Here is a 24,571-nt window from a genome sequence, read left to right on the forward strand (position 1 = left end):
AAGACATTCCCTCCAGTCCAGGTAGCACCCTCGTAAATCTCCTCTGTATCCTCTCTAAACCTTTCTCATCCTTCCTATAATGAGACAACCAGAACTGAACACAATATTTCAAGTGTGATCTAACCAGGGCTTTATAGAGCTGCAGCATAACCTTGCGGCTCTAAAACTCAATCCTCCTGCTAATAAAAGCCAACACACCATATGCTTTCTTAACAATCCTATTAATCTGGGTGGCAACTTTGAGGGATCTGTCGATGTAAACCCCAAGATCCCACTGTTCCTCCACATTGTCAAGAATCCTGTCTTTATCCCTGTCATCTGCATTCAAATTCGATTTAGCAAAATGAATCACTTCACACTTTTCCAGGTTGAATTCCATCTGCCACTCTCAGCCCAATTCTGCATCCTGTCAAAGTCCCTTTGCAACACCCTCCACACTATCCACAACTCCACCGACCTTCATGTCATTGGCAAACTTACTGACCCACCCTTTCACTTTGTCATCCAAGTCATTCATAATAATCACAAAGAGCAGAGGCCCCAGAACAGATCCCTGCGGAACACCACTGGTTACCAAGCTCCAGGCTGAATACTTTCCATCTACCACCACTCTCTATCTTCTGTAAGCCAGCCAATTCTATATCCAGACAACCAAATTTCCCTGTACCCCATGCCTCCTTAATTTCTGAATGAGCCTACCATGGGGAACCTTATCAAACACCTTGCTAAAATCCATGTACATTTCACCCATTGCTCTAACTTCATCAATGAATTTTGTCACATCCTCAAAGAATTAAATAAGGCTTGTCAGACATGTCCTGGCCCTCACAAAGTCATGCTTCCTATCTCTAATCAAACTCTGCTTTTCCAGATAATCACAAATCCTATCCCTCAGAATCCTCTTCAATAATTTGCTCACCACTGACATAAGACTGACTGGTCTGTAATTTCCAGGGTTATCTCTATTACCTTTCTTGAACAAGGAAATAAATAGCATTTGTCACCCTCCAATCATCCATTACTATTCCAGTGGACAGTGAGGATGCAAAGATCATTGCCAAAGGTGCAGCAATCTCTTCGCTTGCTTCCCATCGGAACCTTGGGTATAATCTGTCTGGTTCAGGGGACTTATCTATCGTTATTTGTTTCAAAATTTTCAGCACATCCTCCTTCTTGACATCAACCTGTTTGAGCATATCAGCCTGATTCATTGTCCTCACAAACGACAAGGTCCCTCTCACTAGTGAATATTGAAGCAAAGTATTCATTAAGGACCTCCCCTACATTCTCTACTCCAGGCACAAGATCCCTCCACTATCCCTGATCAGCTCTACCCTCACTCTGGCCATCCTCTTGTTCCTCACGTAAGTGTAGAATGCCTTAGGGTTTTCCTTAATTCTACTCACCAACTCTTCTAAGTCCATTCTTCAGTACCTTCCTGGGTACCTTGCAACCCTATAGAGACCTGTTTGATACTTGCCTCATCAACCTTAAATAAATTTCCTTCTTCCTGTTGACTAGATGTTCCACATCCCTTATCCTGCAAGGTTCCTTCACCCTATCATTCTGTCTTTGCCTCAGTGGGACAAACCTATTCAGCACTCTCTAAACAACCTCCACCTCTCTGCCCTGCATTTCCCTGAGAATATCTGTTCCCAATGCTCCACAGTTCCTGCTTAATAGTATTATATTTCTCCCTCCCCAATTAAATAATTGCCCATACCATTTGTTCCTATTGCTCTTCATGACTATGGAAAAGGTCAGGGAGTTGTGATCGCTATCACTGAAATACTCTCCCATTTAGAGATCTGACACCTAGCTTCCAGCACCAAACCTAATGTGGCCTCCACTCTAGTCAGCCCATTTACATATTGTGTCAGGAATCCTTCCTGGGCACACCTGACAAAATCTGCGCCATCCAAACTATTTGCACTTAAGGAGGTTCCAATCAGTAATAGGAAAGTTGAAGTCACCCATGACAATAACCCTGTAGCTTCTGCACCTTTCCAAAATCTGCTTCCCAATCTGCTCCTCCATATCTCTGTTGCTATTGGGGAGTCTGAAGAAAACTCCCAATAAAGTGACTGCTTCTTTCCTGTTTCTGACTTCCACCCACACTGACTCAGCAGACAAACTCTCATCGATGACCTATTCCTGATTATCCCTGATACTATCCTGATTAGTTCCCCCACCTTTTTTACATTTCCCTTGTTCCTTTTGAAATATCTAAACCCCAGAACATCAAAGCTATACAAAGGTTTTGTTCATGGGCCACTAAGAGTCCATGCTTGGTGTAAGGTTGCAAGATTAACATGGATTAAAATGAGTTTGTTTTACTTAAAAGGCAGGTGCAATATGGCAGGTTCAGGTTCTGGAATCATATTAAAATTGATTTTGACCTAGGGATTATTCAAATGGCACAAATTGACAGAGAGCAAACCCCAAAACAATCCTATGTTGCATTGGAGACTTGAATTGAGTTGGAGAGGGAGATGGTGCCAACAATCTGGAGGGTCCTCCAGAGAAACTTTGCTTAGACAATGGGATATTTGAGAAGTTTGCTTGGAGGACCTCTTAACTCATGTAGATAAATCATATCCCTTCTTCTTTCCAGCTTCTGCTTTAAGGACTCTTGTGGGATCAGATAGATGTGGCAGCCACTGCCTGAGTTTTAACCCTGAGGACCTGAATGTAGTATTGTAAAAAGTTTCACAACTTCACACAAGTGATCAAGTTCATTCAATGCATGTTTAACTGTTATATCTTCCAACCACACTATCGTATCTCACACAGCTCAATTCACCATAACTTTACCATGCTAACCAATAATCTCTGTAACTTCAAATTTTTAAAAACCTTAGCCATGGAATGTGGGTATTGTTAGCAAGGCCTGTATTTGTGTCCATCCTATTGCTCTTGAAACAGAGTGGCTTGTGGTCCAAGTAAATGAAAACAACATTGCTTTGAGTCTGGGGTCACATGCAGACCAAAGTGGATAAAGATGACAGATTTCTTTCCCTAAAGGATATTAGTGAACCTAATGAATTTTATAACAACCAATGATAGGGGTCAGGATCACCTTCACTGACACTGGCCTTCAATTTGAGATTCATTAACTACCCTAAATTCCACCAGCTGCTGGTGCTGGGATTTGACATGGTGTGCCCCCCTGGGCAACTGGATTACTAAGCCAATGACATTATCACTATGTCATGATTGTTTTTTTCAATTCCTTCATGGGAATGGTAAACACCCACCTGAAGTGCCCAGGAGAATGTGGTGGTAAGCTGTTTTCTTAAACCATTGCAGCTTTTCAGAGTCTTCTTTGCTTTTAAACTTGATGCCATGAGGTTTCATGGGACCTATATTCAAAGTTGATGATTCCCAGGAGAACTCCCTCCCCACTGGATATCACTGCCCGTGATCTAAGACATAAACAAGGAAGGTGATGGTTGTATATGGGTCAGTGCATAAGTTACAATTCCATGATTATGACTGTGTCAGCCTATTTCTTAACTAGTCTGTGAGATAGCTATCCTAATTTTGGTCCAAGTCCTCAGAGATTAGATCTTCCCCACTTTGCACAGCTGGAAACCCCACACTGTAGCATGGTGGCTCAGTGGTTAGCACTGTTGTCTCACAGTGCCAGGGACCTGAGTTTGATTCCTGCCTTGGGCAACTGTCTGTGTGGAGTTTGCACATTCTCCCTATGTCAATATGGGTTTCCCCTGAGTGCGCTAGTTTTCTCCCACAATCCAACGATGTGCAGGTTAGGTGAATAGGTCCTATTAAAATTGCCCACAGTGTTCAGTGATGTGTAATTTAGGTGTATTAGTCTGGGGTAAATGTACAACAGTAGGGTAATGGATCTGGATGGATTACTCTTTGGAGGGTCAGTGTGGGCTTGTTGGGCCAAAGGGTCTGTTTCCGCACTGTTGGGATTCTATATCATTCTAAAATCTCACCGCATGCATGCACTGTGCATTTTCAAACATAACAGTTAAATCTACCAAATGCTTTGCATCACATTCACTGAAATACATCTCTCTCTCTCTCTCTCTCTTCCTCTCTGGCTTGACATTTTGGCACATATTTGGGGGTAATGGAAGCTAACTCATGGGGATAGGCATAGTTGCATGCCACATTCATGCTCTCATCATCTTTTGAGTAGTTGTGGCTGAAACTGTTAATCATGATGGGGCTGAGACAATTAAAGATAATTTTATCCTTGTGTTTAATCCTTCTCCTCACATTGTACTACACTCCCCTTCCATAATTTCTTTTGATTTTCAAATTGTAGTCGTGCAAACCCAAAACAGAAAATGCTGGGAATCACCTGTAGATTTGGCAGTATCTGTGAATAGAGAAACATAGTTAGAATTTCAGGTCAATGATTTTTTTAGCTGACTTCTGGCACCTGCAAGTACTTTGCTGTTTTATTAGTGAAAACATATACTTCTTCCTTTCCCTTGCATGCTTTCAATGCAACTCTACCCTTGCACCATTCTCCTTTCTGATACCTAAGCCAAACAGCGGTGGAATAACAAGAGATGGGAGAACAGAAAGTCAGTGATAAAGACGAAACTGTAGAAGTTTATTATTTGGTTCCAGAGAAATAGTAGTCTCATAAGATACCAGAAAACCTACTTAAAAAAGAAAGAAAGTTTTGCTTATCTAGTTTGTATTAATTTAATTACAAAACAATCTATTCCAAGCACAAAAGCTCATAACAAGACTTTTCATCGTTTAAAAGAAATAAGTCAATGTTTGAGTGTTTACCTTTTGTTCAATGCCCATGTAATGATATTGCTTTAAAAGTGATGACACTTTAAGAAGTTCAACATTGCAGATAAACCAAATATCTAAATGTCATGAGCAGAAGTCAAGGTCATTCAACATTATAGCACGATAGGCAAGGACCAGTCTAGAGATTGCTCTGTATGGTCTGGCCTAAATTAGCTGCAAGTAAACCTACTAGAGATCTCCACTTAAATGGAATCCACTGTCTCGTTTGTGTTGCATAAACAAAACACAAGTAATTACTGCATAGTGTTCACCTGGGATTATCTCTTTCAAATCAGAACAAAGGCGACTGACTGTGTGGAGTTTGCACGTTCTCCCCGTGTCTGCGTGGGTTTCCTCCGGGTGCTCCGGTTTCCTCCCACAGTCCAAAAGATGTGCAGGGTCAGGTGAATTGGCCATGCTAAATTGCCCGTAGTGTTAGGTAAGGGGTAAATGTAGGGGTATGGGTGGGTTTCGCTTCGGCGGGTCGGTGTGGACTTGTTGGGCCGAAGGGCCTGTTTCCACACTGTAATGTAATCTAATCTAATGTAATGTAATCTTAAAAAAAAAGAAGATGGTAATGCAGGCTTGAACAGCAAACAACATACAGCAAACAACCAGTAATTCATACAGGTCAGAAAACAGAAGAAAATAAGTACAAAAAAACAGAAGATTGGGTGCTTTGAGCTGGACAAAACAGTCAGGCAGTCAACCAATTCAAAACTAACCTATTTAAGTCTATGTAAAATTTAAAGGATCAAGAGTCAAATGTGTGCCTGAATTCAAGCAAAGGAAAGAATGGGCTGCATCCGGGAATTGCACCAAGTCACCCTAAGAATCTCTAAAATAGACATTAAATAAAATTAAGCCAAAACCAGAAAAACTACTTACAGTGCTGATAATACATTGAATGCATAAAAAAAAAGCTGAAATCCATCAGGAAATACTGCTGCAGGCACTTAAGGAGTGTCTTACAAGAACAGGATTATAAAAACAATGAATCTTGTATATAAAGTGTCTGAAAAGACCCAAAAGAACAGCAGAAGGTTGCATTCCAAACTCCCAACAATAATTGGAAGTCCACAGATCTTCTATTCAAGATTTTTGAACAAGAATGCAACAATAGGTCAAACCATTGAAGAATCAATTAATCGTGAAAATTTTGAGTTGCTGTAATAAGCAGTTACATGAAATCAATGCCTCAAGCTTTTCTGAAAAAGACAGAAAGATCCCATAAATATACAGAAAGTGTTAGAAGGTCAACTACCTGAAAGAATCAATTTTACAATTAAATGCTTAGAATTGATGTCCAAGACACAACAGTCATGGGAATCAATGGATCAGTTTGATCTTTAAGCAAGATATAAAACTTCCACTGGACCTACAAATAGACAGAATAGACATTGAGATAATAGATCTGCTCAAAATTGACATATTGCACTTTGGCCACCATAAATGCAACTAAAATTAAACACACTGCTAATGGCCCACAGTTGAAAGCATTATGGAATGCTGTTGTTGAAGTGTAACCTGACACGATCAGAGGTGCCAGACACTTTTAGATGCTTTTGGCCTTACAGAGGTGATTTCAGTATCTCCAGAAATGACATCTGAAAAAACAAACAATATTTATGCCTGAAGCTCTCTCTGCCACAACTACAACAGAGACATAAGGCCATAGATGAATAAAACAATGGGCGTGTGACATTGGCCAGGAACCAATGATGACACTGAGACATTAGTGAGGGTGTGCAAAGCATGCTAGAACCACCAGCCACGGTGATGTAAAGAACCTCTATACCCTCATGAGATTCTGTCAGTCTTTTAGTTCATAATCGTCACTGATTTATTTAACATGAATGGAGGTAGTTTCATCTTAATCACCAACTCATTTCTCCAAATTTTGAATCAGTCAAGTAAAGAACACTTCAATAAACTTGTGGCAGACGCATTGAATGATATATTCAGTTTGTTAAGTTCATTAGAATAAATTATTTTTGACAGGCTGCAGTAAATGAGGAAACATTTCAGGAACATAAGTGTCAATTGGGATGTGAAGTATGTGATGTCCTCACCACATTAGCCCAGATCAAGTCATCTCACTGAGCGAATGGTTCACTAAATCATTTATCCTGAAGGACAATGAAATAATACTTTGGTATCACACTTCAGAGCAACAATCTGAATATAGATTGTTATTATCAGCAGAGATCTTATTCAGCAAGCATATGAAAATTATTTTACCACCTATCCAAATTCTCTGAGATGTAGAATGCACATCAATGACAACAAGAGAGGATGAAGATGATACACAATTGACATGCAAGAATGAAGTTATCTCAACTACATGTAGAACAAAATGTTAGAATCATACTCCTCACAATGGATGGGGTTTACTGCAGAGATATTTAAAGTGTACATGGAACACAGGTTTTACAATACCATAATATCCAATGGATCAATGTTGAGGATAAACAGAAGCCAGCCAGGGGAAACAACATTCCAATTGTGTACAGTGAATGCAAAAAAAAAGGACAACAATAAACATACTGATAACATGCCTGTGAATAAACAAAAAGTCAAGGATGAAATCCACAACACGAGAAGATCACACCACAACAAGCTTTGCAAGAGTTGTTAAACCACTAAAATGACAGATGGATTATTTGACTTAAGTACTGATACATTTTATAAGCATTGGGCCAGATTTTCAGAGGAATGGTAATATCACACAGATTGTCAAACTATTCCTTGTTTTTGACAAAATGAAAGAGCTCCACATTTCTGACTGGTCCCTCATAGCACAGAACCGTTGAGGGAAGGCAAAGCACAACCCCTCTCTCACAGCAGTCACTTGTTATGTTCTATAATTTGAAGGTATAGCATCACAAGTAACAAGGTATAGAACCACAAGTCCTCACTTTCTCCATCACAAGTAACTACCAAGTCAGCTCCTGTGAATTATTGTGGGAAAATATTTAATTCCCATTATGTTTTTCTAATGAAATTATGATGATTAATTCATCCCATTTTTAAATAAAACATTATGTTCAGTTTCTGATATCACTTTGTCTTTATGATTCAGTTGCTGGAACTTTCAAATCCTGTGGAGAATCTTCTCCGACTGACAGAGAATGCGACACTTCATGTTGAAGTATTAGTGGAGTTTACCAAACGATTGCCAGGTGAGAAGTGCTCAAATTTTCTGTGCTACACTGATTATTTGTTGGCCATGCCACATGTTCCCATTGTATAAATTTCAACAATTCGTGCAACAAGAGTGCTACACTTTTGTTGCAATGTGGGAATCAGAATAAATGAACAAATTAGATTAACATCCATCTACAGCACCTTAAAATTTTCTGACTTGGAGTTACAACATAAAATTTTGAACTAAGTTGATATGCATCTTCATTTCTTATCACATGTCCAGTCAATATACATCTCTTATTGCTACTCCCAATGTGTGCTTTCTTTTGTTATAATGGCATCACTTAATTTATTTATACAATTAATTTTAAAATGCTATTTTATTCAGGTGAAAAAAGCATTTGTACTTCAGAGTATGTAATGGAGAAGCAAATACTGACAAGTAGAAAGGCAAATGCCTTACCGTAAGATTGCAATTCAAAATAACTTTTTATATAAGAAAATATAGTAAACTTTCACAGTGAAAACTATTGGGGACCTATAAAAAGTGCCCCATTGAGGCCATTTGCTTCATTTATGTATTGTTTGTATCTGAGCTCCCCAGAAATTTCCTGTGTAGCAATATAGAAATATAGAAGATTGGAGAGGAGGAGGCCATTCGGCCCATCAAGCATTGTTCCACCATTCATTACGCTCATGGCTGATTGCCCAACTCAATAGCCAAATCCTGCTTTCTCCCCAAAACCTTTGATCCCATTTGTCAACTTTTTGGCATCAACTACTTCTTGTGGTAATGAATTTCACAGGCTCACCACTCTTTGGCTGAAGAAATGTCTCCTCATGCCCATCCTAAATGGTCTACCCAAATCCTCAGACTATGATCCCTGGTTCTGGACACATCCTCCATTGGGATCATCTTCCCTGTATTTACTCTTTCTAGTCCCGATAGAATTGTTCATTTGTCTGAACTCCAGCAAAAACAATCCTCACCTAGTCAATCTCTCCTCATAAGTCAGTTCTGCCATCCCCAAAATAAGCCTGGTAAACCTTCCCTTTCCTCCCTTGAGACCAAGAGCATTCTTTCTCAGAAAAGGAGACCAAAACTGCACACAGTATTGCAGGTGTGGCCTCACCAAGGCTCTGTATAACTGCAACAACATATCCCAGGTCCTGTACTCGAAACCTCTCGTAACAAGGGTCAACATACCATTTGCCTTCTTTACCGCCTGCTGCACCTGCATGCTCACCTTCAGTGACTGGCGAACAAGAACACCCAAGTCCTGCTGCACCCAAGTCCTGCTGCACACATCCCTCTTCCATTTACATTCATTCCGGTAGTAATCTGCCTTATTGCTTTCACTTCCAAAGTGAATAATTACATTAGGCGGCACGGTGGTTTAGTGGTTAGCACTGCTGCCTCACAGCACTAGGGACCTGGGTTTGATTCCAGCCTCGGGTGACTGTCTGTGTGGATTTTGCACATTCTTCCCATGTCTGTGTGGGTTTCCTCCCACAGTCCAAAGATGTGCAGTTTAGGTGAACTGGCCGTGCTAAATTGCCCATAGTGTTCAGGGATTTGTAGGTTAGGAGTATTAGGGGTAAATATAGGGTAGGGGAATGGGTCTGGGTGGATTAATCTTCAGAGGGTCGGTGTGAACTTGTTGGGCCTAAGGGCCTGTTCCCACACTGTAGGAATTCTATGATTTATCCAAGTTGCGCTGCTTCTGCCATTGATTTGCCCACGCACCTAACCTGTACAGATCATGTTGAAGGATCATTGTCATCACAGTTCACTTTCCCACCCAACTTGGTATCACTTTTAAACTTTGAGATGTTACATTTTGTCCCGCAACCAAATTATTAATATGTGTTGTGAGTAGCTGGGGTCGCAGCACTGATCCCTGTGGCATCCCACTAGTTACTGCTTGCCAATTTGGAAAGGACACATTAATTCCTACTCTTTGTTTCCTCTCTGACAAGCAGTTTTCTATCCATCTGAATACACTTACTCCAGTCCCATGCATTTTAATCTTACACAATAATCCCTTATGTGGGACTTTGTCAAATGCTTTCTGAAAGTCCAAACATTGACTGTCTCCCCCTTGTTCAACTCTACTGGTTACATCATCATAAAATTCCAACAGATTTGTCAAGCATGATTTCCCCTTCATAAATCCATGTCATCTCTTTCCGATCCGGTCCGAGCGCTTTCTAAACGCTCTGCTATAAAGTCCTTGATAATGAATTCGAGAATTTTCCCCACCACCAATATTAGGTACTGGTCTCTAATTATCTGTTTTCTCTCTACCTCCCTTTTTGAATATTGAAGTGACATTAGCTACCCTCCAATCTGTAGAGACTGTTCCAGAGTCTACAGAATCCTGGAAGATGGCCACAAATGCAACTATTATTTCTAGAGCCACTTCTTTAAATACTCAGGGACATAGGTTATCAGGCACTGAGGATTTATCCATCTTCATTCCCATCGATTTTCCCAGCACCACTTCTCTAGTAATATTGATTTCCCTCAGTTTTCCCCCTCACTAAATCTTGCATTCTCCAACATTTCTGGTATCTGATTTGTGTCCTTTTTTGTGAAGACAGAACCAAAGCATATATTCAGTTGCTCAGCCATTTCTTTGTTCCCTATTATACATTTCCCCATTTCTGTCCATTCGGGATCTTACATTTGTCTCCACCAATCTCTTTCTCTTAGCATATATATAGTGTCAGTCTTTATATTCCCTACAAGCTTACTTTTGTACGGTATTTCCCCTTCTAATCAATCCCTTGGTCCTTCTTTGCTGCATTCTAAACTGCTCCCAATCCTCAGACCTATTATTTTTCTTGGCCATAGATTGGCCCTCTTACTGACTTTGCTTTTGTGCCAGACAGGAATAAACAATTGTTGCAGTTTACCTATGCGTTTGCCATTGCCTATCCACTTTAAGTAACTCTCCCCAATCTATCAAGGCCAACTCATGCCTTATATCTTCATAGTTTCCTTTATTAAGATTCAGCACCATAGTCTTCGTATCAACTACCTCACTCTCCATCTTGATAATAAATTCTATCATGTCATGGTCGCTCATCCCCAAGGGGTCTCACACAGCTAGTTTGGCAATGATTGCCCAGTAGCCAGTTTAAGATGGTCTGCTCTCTAGTTGGTTGCTCCACATACTAGTCAAGAAAACCACTGCAGTGTAAAGTGTTCAGGACTTTCAATCAATTTTCTCTTTACTCATGGAGAAAAATAGAAAACTAAACATTTCTCAGGTTCATAGATAAAACAGTCTGGTCCTACCTATTTTTTATTTTGCCTTGCATTCTTTACCTTGCTGAAAAAAATGCATGTAGAGGGAAGAAAATGTATGATTTAGTTTGAAAAATGGGAATGAGTTTGACAGATTAAAAAATAGTATTTGAATTGTATTAAATGTTGGATAATACAAACCATTTTCAACACAGCATTTTTGTTATATTGTTTATGATTATATACTTTTTATTTATTCTGAAAAGAGTAAATATGGTGATGAATATTACATTCTGGAAATTCAGAAGCGTGTGTATTGTTTAAGGATTCCAGACATTAGACCATGAAGACCAGATTGCATTGCTAAAAGGTTCCACTGTGGAAGTCATGTTCCTTCGGTCTGCGCAACTGTATAACCAGCGCTTCACACAGATTAGTCACCAATTTATCCAAGGTGAGTAATAAGTAATTCAAATAAAGACTGACTGCTCCATCACTAACTCAAGTTACATTCCCTGACCTTGGCTTAGTGAAAAAATCATTTTAGTAAGTACAGAAAACACAGTTCAAGGACTGGAACAAGCTGCATCTTTGAACTCTTCCTTTTCTATCATAATAAAGAAATGGTGGGAGAAATAGGAAGTGCAGTTGTGGTAATTTTCCAAAACTTGCTGGACTCTGGGCAGTTTCATCAGACTGGAAAACAGTAAATGTGAATCTACTGTTTAAAAAGGGAGGTAGACAAAAGATATGGAATTATAGACATATTAGCTTAATCTCTATAATGGGGGAGATGCTTGAGTTTATTATCAAGTAAGAAATAGCAAGGCTTCCAGATAGAAATTATCCAGTTGGGCAGACGCAACATGGGCTCATGAAGGGCAGGCCTTACTTAACTAATCTTTTGGAATTCTATGAAAACATTATGAGCATGGTGGACAACAAGGACCCAGTAGATGTGTTGTACCTAGATTTCCAAAAAGGCTTCAACAAGGTTGCTGGATAAAATAAAGATGCATGGTGTTAGGGGTAAAGTATTGCCCCTAAGAGGATTGGTTGACTAACAGGAAGCAAAGAGTGGGGATAAATGAGTAATATTCTGGCTGGCAATCAGTGAGTACTCGTGTGCCTCAGGGATCAGTGTTGGGAGGACAATTATTCACAATTTATATCAAAGATTTGGAGTTGGGGACCATGTGTAGAGTGTCAAAGTTTGCAGATGACACTAAGATGAGTGGCAGAGCAAAGTGTGCAGAGGACTATGAAATTTTGCAGAGGAACATAGATACTTTAAGTGAGTGGGGAAAGGTCTCGAAATGAAATACAGTGTTAACAAATGTGAAATCATCCATTTTGGTAGGAGTAACAGTAAAAAGGATTATTACTTGAATGATAAAAAGTTGCAGCACGCTGCTGTGCAGAGGGACCTGGGTGTCTTTATGCATGAATCACAGTTGGTTGATCTGCAGGTATAAAGTGAGGACTGCAGATGCTGGAGATCAGAGCCGAAAATGTGTTGCTGGAAAAGCGCAGCATGTCAGGCAGCATCCAAGGAGCAGGAGAATCGACGTTTCGGGCATGAGCCTGAAAGGGCTGAGGAAGGGCTCATGCCTGAAACGTCGATTCTCCTGCTCCTTGGATGCTGCCTGACCTGCTGCGCTTTTCCAGCAACACATTTTAGGCTCTAATCTGCAGGTATAACAAGTAATTAGGAAGGCAAATGGATTGTGTCCTTCATTGTAAAAGGGCTTGGGCTTAAAAGCATGGAGGTTATGTTTCAGCTGTACAGGATGCTGGTGAGGTCACACCTGGAGTACTGCATGCAGTTTTGGTCTCCTTACTCAAGAAAGGATGTACTGGTACTGGGGGGGGTATAGAGGAGGTTTACGAGGTTGATTCTGGAGTTGAGGGGGTTGGCTTATGAGGAGACACTGAGTAGACTGGGATTACATTCTTGGAATTTAGAAGTATGGTGGGGGGGGGGATATTATAGAAACATATAAAATTATTAAGGGAATAGATAAGATTGAAGTAGAGCGGATGTTTCCACTGGCAGGTGCAACTAGGACAAGAGGGTATAGCCTCAAAATGATAGGCAGCAGATTTAGGACTGAATTGAGAAGGAACTTCTTCACACAGAGAGTTGTAAATCTATAGAATTTCCTGCCCAGTGAAGTAATTGACGCTACGTCAGTAAATGTCTTTAAAGCTAAGATAGATTTTTTTTGAACAATAAAGGAATTAAGGAATACGGTGAGAGGGCGGGTAAGTGGAACTGAGTCCACGAAAAGATTAGCCATGATCGTATTGAATAGTGGAGCAGGCCTGAAGGGCCAGATGGCCTACTCCTGCTCCTAGTTCTCATGTTCTTTATGTTCTTATACTAACTCATTCTGCATCCACATAGATTCTGTTATGCCTCACTGGGGTAGTGAACTAAAAATCATGCCCTCCTATTCCTGGAGTCAACACAAAAGTTAAAGATTTTCTAAAGTATTCAAAATTCTCCAATTTTATCTGTCTTTTCGACCAAGGTTGACAGAAAACAATTACTACTTATTACAAATAAATAGATTCAAGCTAAAGATAAACAATTATGAACCATCAACGTATACTAGTTAAATTCTAACACCCCTGTAAAACTCCCTCTTCTCACACATACAGACACAAACAAACATGGGTGTTATGGGCAGAGAGAAAGACTGCGAAAGCAATTCCGTCTACTAGAGTTGCTTTGGGATGACCCTTTTGGTTTGGCAGAGCCTGCTCCTCGATTTTCATTCTCCATGTACTTTCACTTGCTTGAAGGAGGAACAACGCAACTAGTTTCTTATAGTCTCTGACTTATTGATTAAAAGCCCCAGATTAAAGCAACTGATGAGAGAAATAAAAAGGCCAGTAGATTATGACCAATGTAAATTAGTGTATCCTTGTTAGATTCATGAGAGTTGAAAAATGTGGTGCTGGAAAAGCACAGCAGGTCAGGCAGTATCTGAGGAGCAAGAGAGTCGACGTTTTGGGCATAAGCCCTTCTGTGCTTTTCCAGTGCCAGACTTTTCAATTCTGACTCTCCAGTATCTGCAGTTCTCACTTTCTCCTTTCCTTGTTATCATGTCAGACCATAGATTTTAAAGTGCTGAATAGCCAACAATCTCCCGTTTCTTTTTCTACAGTATTTTCTTTCAGAAATACCTCACTGTCTTTTCCATTCTTAACTCATCATCCTAAAACAAGTCAGCACTTACACACCTCTGGCATCAATGATGATTTTGAAAGTTAAAAATCACACAACACAAGGTTATAGTCCAACAGGTTTATTTGGAAGTACTAACTTTAGGAGCATTGCTCCTTCATCAAATAACTAGTGGAGCAGAATCATAGGACACAGAATTTATATCAAAAGATCATAGTGTCATACAACTGATGCGAATCATCAAAAAAGTGGGGAGGTGGCCTGAGTGAGTGGGTAGGCAGCAGAGAGAGCAAACATCATTGTGGTGTCAGGGTTGAGGATGGGTGACAATAAGTGAGAGAAAATGTTGTTGGCAATAGTGAGGATGGTAGACCATTAGCATTGGTAGGAGGGTCAGTCACAGAGACAGAGTGACTGTGAGGTATTGGAGAGAAAATGATGTCATGTAGACTGATGGAGAGGAGAAGGACATTGACCTTCTCCCTACTGTACTGGGCATTCCTCCAGTTGGCTGTGACTGCTTTATTCGAGGTGGCAACATCAGACTAGACTGGTATGGTTTGGTGCTGCGGCCTCCATTGCTGGTCCTGAGAGAGGAGGAAGCTCTGTGTTAATACCAGCCTATCCAGTGGGATCTCCAGCATCCTGCTACAAATTAGAGCACTGTTTTCTTATCTGCCATGTCTGGGACAAATATCAGCAAACTTGCTGGTCATCTCTGGACTGACAGTTCTTTTCCAGATGAACACTGGGTTTCTGAAGATGATGTGGGTGCAAGGAATGTCAGTGAATTCTGGGATATCTGCTGAGTGGCAAATTGCTCCAGGATCAGCTTGTGGTAAAATTGAACAGAAATCAGACTGAAGAAATGTAAAAGAGGTGAGGTTGATAGTTAATGAGGTGAATTTGGGAAGATAAGGCAAGAAAACTCACCAGGCCTCCCAGTGACACATCCTCCAAAAAACTTAATATAATTTGGACTTAACCAAGAATCATAAGGTTCAATCCATATTGTTTACTTTGCAGTCCAAGCTGCCTGACAATTCTCAACAGCCTTTTATTTGAAACAGTTGGGAGGATTTTTATACATAATAATAACAACATTAATTTGTGACTTATTGTTTGAGTTTGATACTTAATTTTAACATTTTGCATTAATTAATTAATTTTACTCCTCTTCTGAACTGCTTTGCTTTTACTAATGTACAAATGTGTAGTGGAAACTATATTTGTGGATAGTATTTTGTCAAATAGTTATTATATGACATTGGGCTATACCTGATTGGAACTCCCTCTTTCCAAATGATTCTTTCCTTTGTTTTGCAGACACTGATCACTATTCCACATTCTCTGGGTGCTGTCATAACCAGTGTTTTGAGGAGCATGTTCCAGCTGTTATGATGGAGCAGTCCCATCTGGATGAAGTTTCAATTATTGTTCCAAATTGTGCATTAGGTACCATCTTCTTGTACAGCGATCATGTTGCAATAATTGTGGTGAAGGCAATTACAAACTGTATAATTTATTTCTTCTTTCAAATGCAAATAGAAGTTGTATATGACTGAGATACATATATTATTTGGGAATGATAAGTACAAGTAAGTTTAATATTCTCAATGCTTTCAAGATAGTACATATGCCACAAATAAGGAATTGTTTATATTCACAGCAGTGGGATTCAAGGAACAACGAATCATCTTTTATTCATTGGTGCACTATAGTCTTCATTCCTCAATATTGAGTCAACAAAATCAGCTTGTAACCTCTGCCTTCATTCTACTCCTTCCAAGTCTGTCTTTTTCTTTGCTGACTTGCTTCTTTGGTTTTATCCCTTTATACTTCATTTAGGTGGCTGCTGTATAACCATTAATACCTCATCTGCACATAGTCTTTGGCTCTTCACTATACTCATCACACTCAACAACTTTGCATCGTGATTATTTTTAGCGTGGAGGGTAGGAACGATTACAGCAGCAGTAGTTAGGAGAATAAATGAGATTGTGTAATCTATATGGATTTTTGCATGGCTCCTAAGTGCCATATGTCAAACTTATCAGAGAAGTAAAAACTCACAACAAAATGACAAGTAAAATCTAATATTGTCTCAGTGGCTGGAAACAAATTATCATAGTCAAAGTGTGTTTTTGTGAATGGGAGACTCTGTGTTTTCTGTGTGATCTATAGGGCCCAGCAGATTTTTCTTTAATTTTTGTACTATATATCAATGATTTGGATCATGATTAAGATGATTCAAAGCTTGTGCCTATGATGGATAGTGAGAAAGGAAGCTATAAGTTACAGATAGATGCCAATAGATATAAGATGAAAAATGGATTGATCAGGTGAGCAGTAAACGATCAAATGGAATATAATTCAGAGAAGAATGAGAAAATGCAAGACAAAGAAACATATTCTTGTCTTTTATTCATACACCACACTAAATCTCATTGAATTATGATCACTACCACTAGAAGACATTCCCACCAATATGCTTTTCACCAGTCCCAATCCATTTACCAAACCTAAATTGAGGAGTATCCTAATATGGACTGGATAAAAAATTGTCTGAATGAACTGAATGAATAACTAGCCAAATAAACTACAAAACTCATTTTTTTCTAGAATAAAGTCATAAAGTCATAGAGTTACACAGCACAGAAACAGACCTTTTGGCCCAACTTAATCCTGCCAATCAGCTGCCCCCAAACTGATCTCGCCTCATTTGCCAGCATTTGGCCCATATCCTCCTAAATCACTCCTATTCATGTACCCATCCAGATGCCTTTTCAATGCTGTAATTCTACCCGGCTCCACTGCCTCCTCTGCCTCCTCTGGCAGCTCATTCCATACACGCACCATCGTCTGTGTGAAAAGGTTGCCCCAGGTCACTTTTCAACCTTCCCCCTTAGTTTTGGACTACACTGCCTTGGAAAAACAACCTTGGCTATTCGCTCTATCCATGCTCCTCATGATTTTATAAACCTGTAAAGATTTTGATGCTCCAAAGGGAAAAAAACCCCAGTCTAATCAGCCTCTTCCTATAACTCAAACCTTCTAATCCTGGCCACATCCTTGTAAATCTTTCTGAACCCTTTCAAGTTTAACAACATCTTTCCTATAGGCAGGGAGAACAGAATTGAACATAGTATTGCAAAAGTGGCCTAACCAATGTCCTGTACAGCCACAACATGACATCCCAACTCCTATACTCAATGCACTGTCCAATAAAAGCAAGCCTGCCAAACGTCTTCTTCACCTAGAAAAATGAAATCTAGAAAATTTATCTTTAGATTATTTCCATTTAAAGGTTCTAATTATCAGAACTACCATCCCAGCTGGTCATGTTTAGTTTGGCTACACATTTAAATTTTGAATACTGGTACAATTAAGCCAGGCCTGGTGCAAGAGTACCAGGTCTCCCAGGCAAATCTCTGCCAACATTGCACAAACAAACAAATAAAGGAAATAACACAGAGAAATTTAAAGTTCCTTTAGAGGGGAATTTAATGGAAAAGCAATTTAATGGAAGAGCACAAGGAATATTCATGAAGTAAGTTATTAAATTTTACATGAAAATAAGTGGACCAGAGGAACAGGGAGTGGGACAGCCACTGCCATTGGCAGCTTGGATTAGGAGAGAACAAGCTGCAAATCTCCTGGGAACAGAAGTTTTGAGTAGAGGTACAGCAGCAAAGTTTAGAGAGATGGAACCTGTAATTGGATAAAACAATTCTGTCGTTGGTGCACTTGCCTGCTCTTTGTAGTCATTTCCCAAACTCACCAACAGTCAGTTCAGCTGACAATATTTTTAAAACTAAACTAACTGTTGCTGAAAATAAGAAAGATCTACAGCAGCTTTATGGTTTGTTGGCTGGTTTGGAGATCATAGGATTGGAATGTAGAGTATGGTGTGGTAGATATTGAAGTCAAGAGCAACTCTATTGTTGTTTTGAGAAAGAGTTGAAGGGGTGAAAGTGAAAGTGCAAAATGGAATGGTCACTATATTGGCCCTTGTCAATCTGCAGCAATAACCCTTGGCTGAGAAAAGAAAAAAAACATGTTGGAAGCAATGGTATGGAAAATTGTATGATTTTAACAGATATGAAGGAGACAGAATAAAAATGGAATAGAGTTCAAATGGAAAATATGAGGAAATATTGTCAACAATTAATCTATGTAAGTCTGTGAGTTTATAGTGAAATTTGAATATCTGAATATTTGGGGCAGCACGGTGGTTCAGTGGATAGCACTGCTCCCTCACAGCGCCAGGGACCTAGTTTGATTCCAGCCTCAGGCAATTGTCTGTGTGGAGTTTGCACATCACATGTCTGCATGGGTTTCCTCCGGCTGCTCCAGTTTTCTTCCATAGCCCTAAGATGTGTTGGTCAGGTGAATTGGCCATGCTAAATTGTCCATAGTGTTCAGGGATGTGTAGGTTAGTTACTTTAGTCAGGGGTAAAATGTAGAGTAATAAGGGTAAGGAAATGGGTTTGGGTGGGATACTCTTTGGAGGGTCTGTGTGGATTTGTTAGGCCAAAGAGCCTGTTTCCACACTGTAGGGATTCTATGATTATATATATTACTAGAAAATGGAAACAGTGAAATCAAGGTAGGCAATGGAAGAGCTGAAAATAGATTATATGATTGCAAGGGAGGAATGGAAATTAGAAGTAAAAGCCTGGACTTTTGCCACAATGAAAGCCACTCATATTTATCAGAAATTTAGATGTGATAAAATCTCAACTCTGAACACTGCACCCACCATTTTCATAGAGATGGAAATGGTGTCAGGTTACATTTTGCATGTGTGTGATTTGCGGACGTAATTGCCAATAGGAATGAATAGCTGACTCAGCTCCCATATGATTTTGGTAACCTGGGTATCTGAAACACAATGTTCAGCATTGATATGATAGAGGAAGGTCTGAACTTTGTGGAAACATTTAGGTAAATTGTGCCTTTGGATGTGATTCAGGGACATTTTGGAGGATGTCATGTACATTACAGAAAATGTCAGACTTTCTTTGGATTTATTAAACGTAATGTAAAAACACATAAAGCTATTAACTGCTAAGCTGAATGGAATTGTCAACAGAGCTGTCAAAATCAACTGCCAAAAATGTATCAAAAGCAGCTGCCACAGGACCTATCACAGCAAACTATCAAATGTATCTGCCAAGGGAAACTGTCAAGTGGAAATGCAAGAGCAGCTTTTTAGAGGAACTGTCAAAAACACCTGTCAAAGGGAGCTGTGAAACTGTCAAGGCATTTAAAAGCAAAACAGAAAACAGTAAAAAAGTAAACTATACAGTGACACTTGACCAGCCCATTTACTGACATAAATTACAGACCTTCTCCTGAAATTGTAGCACAGTGATGAGAAAATAGTGGTGTTTAAATGTTTGATGAAAATTTGAAATGTTAAAAAACATGCTAGTGATGTTACTCTTCTGACCTAGGACGGAGAGAATTTCATTATTGGATTACTGCTGCAAGACTAATTTCATAACCATCAATTATAAGTAGAGTGTATACAGTAGAGTGCCTGCCATTTTTTCAGTTGATAGATCCAAATGGTTGTGGACTACAATGCCAGCGTTTGTTGTTGAATGTGATTTTTGTTTTTACAAGATATTATATAGCAAAATAAAAATAAACATGTTTCCACTCACAGAGTCATAGAGATGTACAGCAAGGAAAGAGAACCTTCGGTCCAACCTGTCCATGCCGACCAGATATCCCAACCCAATCTAATCCCACCTGCCAGCACCCGGGCCATATCCCTCCAAACCCTTCCTATTCATATACCCATCCAAATGCCTTTTAAATGTTGCAATTGTACCAACCTACACCACTTCCTCTGGCAGCACATTCCATACACGTACCACCCTCTGTGTGAAAACATTGCCCCTTCGGTCTCTTTTATATCTTCCCCTCTCATCCTAAACCTATGTCCTCTATTTCTGGACTCCCCGACCCCAGGAAAAGGACTTTGTCTATTTATCCTATCCGTGCCCCTCATGATTTTATAAACCTCTATAAGGTCACCCCTCAGCCTCCGACGCTCCAGGGAAAACAACCCCAGCCTGTTCAGCCTCTCCCTATAGCTCAAATCCTCCAACCCTAGCAACATCATTGTAAATCTTTTCTGAACCCTTTCAAGTTTCACAACATCTTTCCGATAGGAAGGAGACCAGAACTGCACACAATATTCCAACAGTGGCCAAACCAATCTCCTGTATAGCCGCAACATGTCTTCCCAACTCCTGTAGTCAATACTCTGATCAGTAAAGGAAAGCATACTAATGCTTTCTTCACTATCCTATCTACCTGTGACTTCACTTTCAAGGAGCTATGAATCTGCACTCCAAGGTCTCTTTGTTCACCAACACTCCCGAGGACCTTACCACTAAGTGTATAAGTCCTGCTGAGGTTTGCTTTTCCAAAATGCAGCACCTCACATTTATCTGAATTAAACTCCATCTGCCACTTCTCAGCCCATTGGCCCATCTGGTCAAGATCCTGTTGCAATCTGAGGTAACCTTCTTCGCTGTCCACTACACCTCCAATTTTGGTGTCATCTGCACACTTACTAATTGTACCTCTTATGCTCACTTCCAAATCATTTATATAAGTGACAAAAAGTAGAGGATCCTTGTGGCACTCCACTAGTCACAGGCCTCCAGTCTGAAAAACAATCCTCCCCCACCACTCTCTGTCTTCTACCTTTGAGCCAGTTCTGTATCCAAATGGCTAGTTCTCTCTGTATTCTGTGAGATCTAACCTTGCTAACCAGTCTTCCATGGGGAACCTTGTCGAATGTCTTACTGAAGTCCATACAGATCACATCTACTGCTCTGCCCTCATCAATCCTCTTTGTTACTTCTTCAAAAAACTCAATCAAGTTTGTGAGACATAATTTCCCAAGCACAAAGCCATGTTGACGATCCCTAATCATTCCTGCCTTTCCAAATACATGCACATCCTGTCCCTCAGGATTCCCTCCAACAACTTACCCACCACCGATGTCAGGCTCACTGGTCTATAGTTGCCTGGCTTGTCCTTACCACCCTTCTTAAACAGTGCCACCACGTTAGCCAACCTCCAGTCTTCTGGCACCTTACCTATGACTATTGATGATACCAATATCTCATCAAGAGGGCCAGCAATCACTTCTCTAGCTTATCACAGAGTTCTCGGGTACACCTGATCTGGTCCTGGGGACTTATCCACCTTTATGCGCTTCAAGACATCCAGCACTTCCTCCTCTGTAATTTGGACATTTTGCAAGGTGTCACCATCTATTTCCCTACATTCTATATCTTCCATATCCTTTTTCACAGTAAATACTGATGCAAAATACTCGTTTAATATCTCCCCCATTTTCTGCGGATCCACACAAAGGCTGCCTTGCTGATCTTGGAGTGGCCCTATTCTCTCCCTAGTTACTCTTTTGTCCTTAATGTATTCGTAAAAACCCTTTCGATTCTCCATAATTCTATTTGCCAAAGCTATCTCATGTCCCCTTTTTGCCCTGCTGATTTCCCTCTTAAGTATACTCCTACTGCCTTTATACTCTTCTAAGGATTCACTCCATCTATCCTATCTATACCTGACATTTGCTTCCTTCTTTTTCTAAACCAAGCCCTCAATTTCTTTACCGCACCAATCAACCACACCACCCTGTGGCCCAACATTTCAACTCCCCCTCCCACTCTGCCGAGGACATGGGGGTCCTGGGCCTCCTTCAACGCCGTTCCCTCACCACCAGACACCTGGAGGAAGAACGCCTCATCTTCCGCCTCGGAACACTTCAAGCCCAGGACATCAATGTGGACTTCAACAGTTTCCTCATTTCCCCTTCCCCCACCTCACCCCAGTTCCAAACTTCCAGCTCAGCACTGTCCCCATGACTTGTCCTACCTGCCTATCTTCTTTTCCACCTATCCACTCCACCTTCCCCCCGCAACCTATCACCTTCATCCCCTCCCCCACTCACCTATTGTACTCTATGCTACTTTCTCCCCATCCCCACCCTCCTCTCACTTATCTCTCCACCCTTCAGGCGCTCTGCCTGTATTCCTGATGAAGGACTTTTGCCTGAAATGTCGATTTTACTGCTCTCGGATGCTTCCTGAACTGATGTGCTCTTCCAGCACCACTAATCCAGAATCTGGTTTCCAGCATCTGCAATCATTGTTTTTACCTCAATTTCTTCAGTCATCCAGCATTCCCTATACCTACCAGCCTTTCCTTTCACCCTAATAGGAATATACTTTCTCTGGATTCTCATTATCTCATTTCTGAAGGCTTCCCATTTACCAGCCATCCCTTTACCTGCGAACATCTGTCCCCAATCAGCTTTTCAAAGTTCTTCGAGGAGAAAGTGAGGACTGCAGATGCTGGAGATCAGAGCTGAAAATGTGTTGCTGGAAAAGCGCAGCAGGTCAGGCAGCATCCAAGGAACAGGAGAATCGACGTTTCGGGCATAAGCCCTTCTTCAGGAAGGGCTTTTCAAAGTTCTTGCCTAATACCGTCAAAATTGGCCTTTATCCAATTTAGAACTTCAACTTTTGATCTGGTCTATCCTTTTCCATCACTATTTTAAATCTAATAGAATTATGGTCGCTGGCCCCAAAGTGCTCCCCCACTGACACCTCAGTCATCTGCCCTGCCTTATTTCCCAAGAGTAGGTCAAGTTTTGCACCTTCTCTAATGGGTACATCCACATACTGAATCAGAAAATTGTTCTTGTACACACTTAACAAATTCCTCTCCATCTAAACCCTTAACACTATGGCAGTCCCAGTCTATGTTTGAAAAGTTAAAATCCCTGACCATAACCACCTTATGATCCTTACAGATAGCTGAGATCTCCTTACAAGTTTGTTTCTCAAATTCCCTCTGACTATTAGGGGGTCTATAATACAATCCCAATAAGGTGATCATCCCTTTCTTATTTCTCACTTCCACCCAAATAACCTCCCTGGATGTATTTCCAGGATTATCTTCCCTCAGCACAACTGTAATGCTATCCCTTATCAAAAACACCACTCCGCCTCTTCTCTTGCCTCCCTTTCTATCCTTCCTGTAGCATTTGTATCTTGTAACATTAAGCTGCCAGTCCTGCCCATCCTGGAGCCATGTTTCTGTTATTGCAATGACAGTTTATAACTAAATTAATGCCTTATGCTAAAGAAATATTGATTTAATGCTGATTTGACAATATCTTTAATGATTTAAGCTTTTATTGCTTTCCACACGATACAAATTAGATTCCAGTGTAGGTAGATTAAAAAGCAATTTTGAAATGTTGCAAATTCTAGATGAGATTGTACACTTCGTTATTTTTTTCATCATTGGATTACTATTTCGTGAGAAGGGAATAGGACTCCAATTTATAGAACATAGAACATCGAATAGTACAGCGCAGAACAGGCCCTTTGTCCCATGATGTTGTGCCAAGCATTAATCTTAACCTAAGATCAACCCAACGTACACGCCCCTCAATTTACTGCCATCCATATGCTTGTCCAGCAGCCGCTTAAATGCCCCGAATGTCTCTGACTCCCCTCCCATTGCTGGCAGTGCATTCAACGCACCCACCACTCTCTGTGTAATGAACCTACCTCTGACATCTCCCCTGTACCTTCCTCCAATCACCTTATAATTATGACCCCTCGTGATATCTATTTCTGCCCTGGGAAAAAGTCTCTGGCTATCTACTCTGTCTATGTCTCTCATTACCTTGTACACCTCTATCAAGTCACCTCTCTTCCTTCTTCTCTCCAGTGTGAATAACCCTAGCTCACTCAACCTCTCTTCATAAGACAAGCCCTCCAATCCAGGCAGCATTCTGGTAAATCTGCTCTGCACCGTCTCTAAAGCATCTACATCCTTCCTATAATGAGGTGACCGGAACTGGTAACAATATTCCAAGTGTGGTCAAACCAGTGTTTTATGGAGCTGCAGCAAAACCTCGTGGCTCTTAAACTCAATTTCCCTGTTAATGAAAGCCAAAACACCATACACCTTCTTAACAACACAATCAACTTGGGTGGCAACTTTGAAAGATCTATGTACATGGACCCCCAAGATCCCGCTGTTCCTCCACACTGCCAAGAATCCTGTTTAGCCCTGTGCATTTAAATTCAACCTTCCAAAATGGTCACCGAATTCCAGGTAGAATACTT

At 40.4% G+C, this 24,571-nt stretch overlaps 1 protein-coding gene across 2 annotated transcripts in view; it reads left to right on the plus strand.

Annotated features, from left to right (window-relative positions):
- The window catches only part of LOC122563313 (bile acid receptor-like), a 156,689-nt gene that overhangs the window by 121,029 nt on the left and 11,089 nt on the right, over positions 1–24,571 (plus strand). For both annotated transcript variants that reach the window (XM_087973718.1, XM_043717027.2), the window contains 3 exons: positions 7,868–7,967; positions 11,511–11,639; positions 15,705–15,833. In XM_087973718.1, coding sequence (XP_087829844.1) covers positions 7,868–7,967; positions 11,511–11,639; positions 15,705–15,833 — 358 coding nt within the window. The remainder of the gene's footprint in view (positions 1–7,867; positions 7,968–11,510; positions 11,640–15,704; positions 15,834–24,571) is intronic.

The sequence above is a fragment of the Chiloscyllium plagiosum genome, unplaced genomic scaffold (assembly GCF_037043375.1).
Source record: "Chiloscyllium plagiosum isolate Xiang-an unplaced genomic scaffold, Cpla_swu_hap1 HiC_scaffold_26, whole genome shotgun sequence".
NCBI lineage: Eukaryota > Metazoa > Chordata > Chondrichthyes > Orectolobiformes > Hemiscylliidae > Chiloscyllium > Chiloscyllium plagiosum.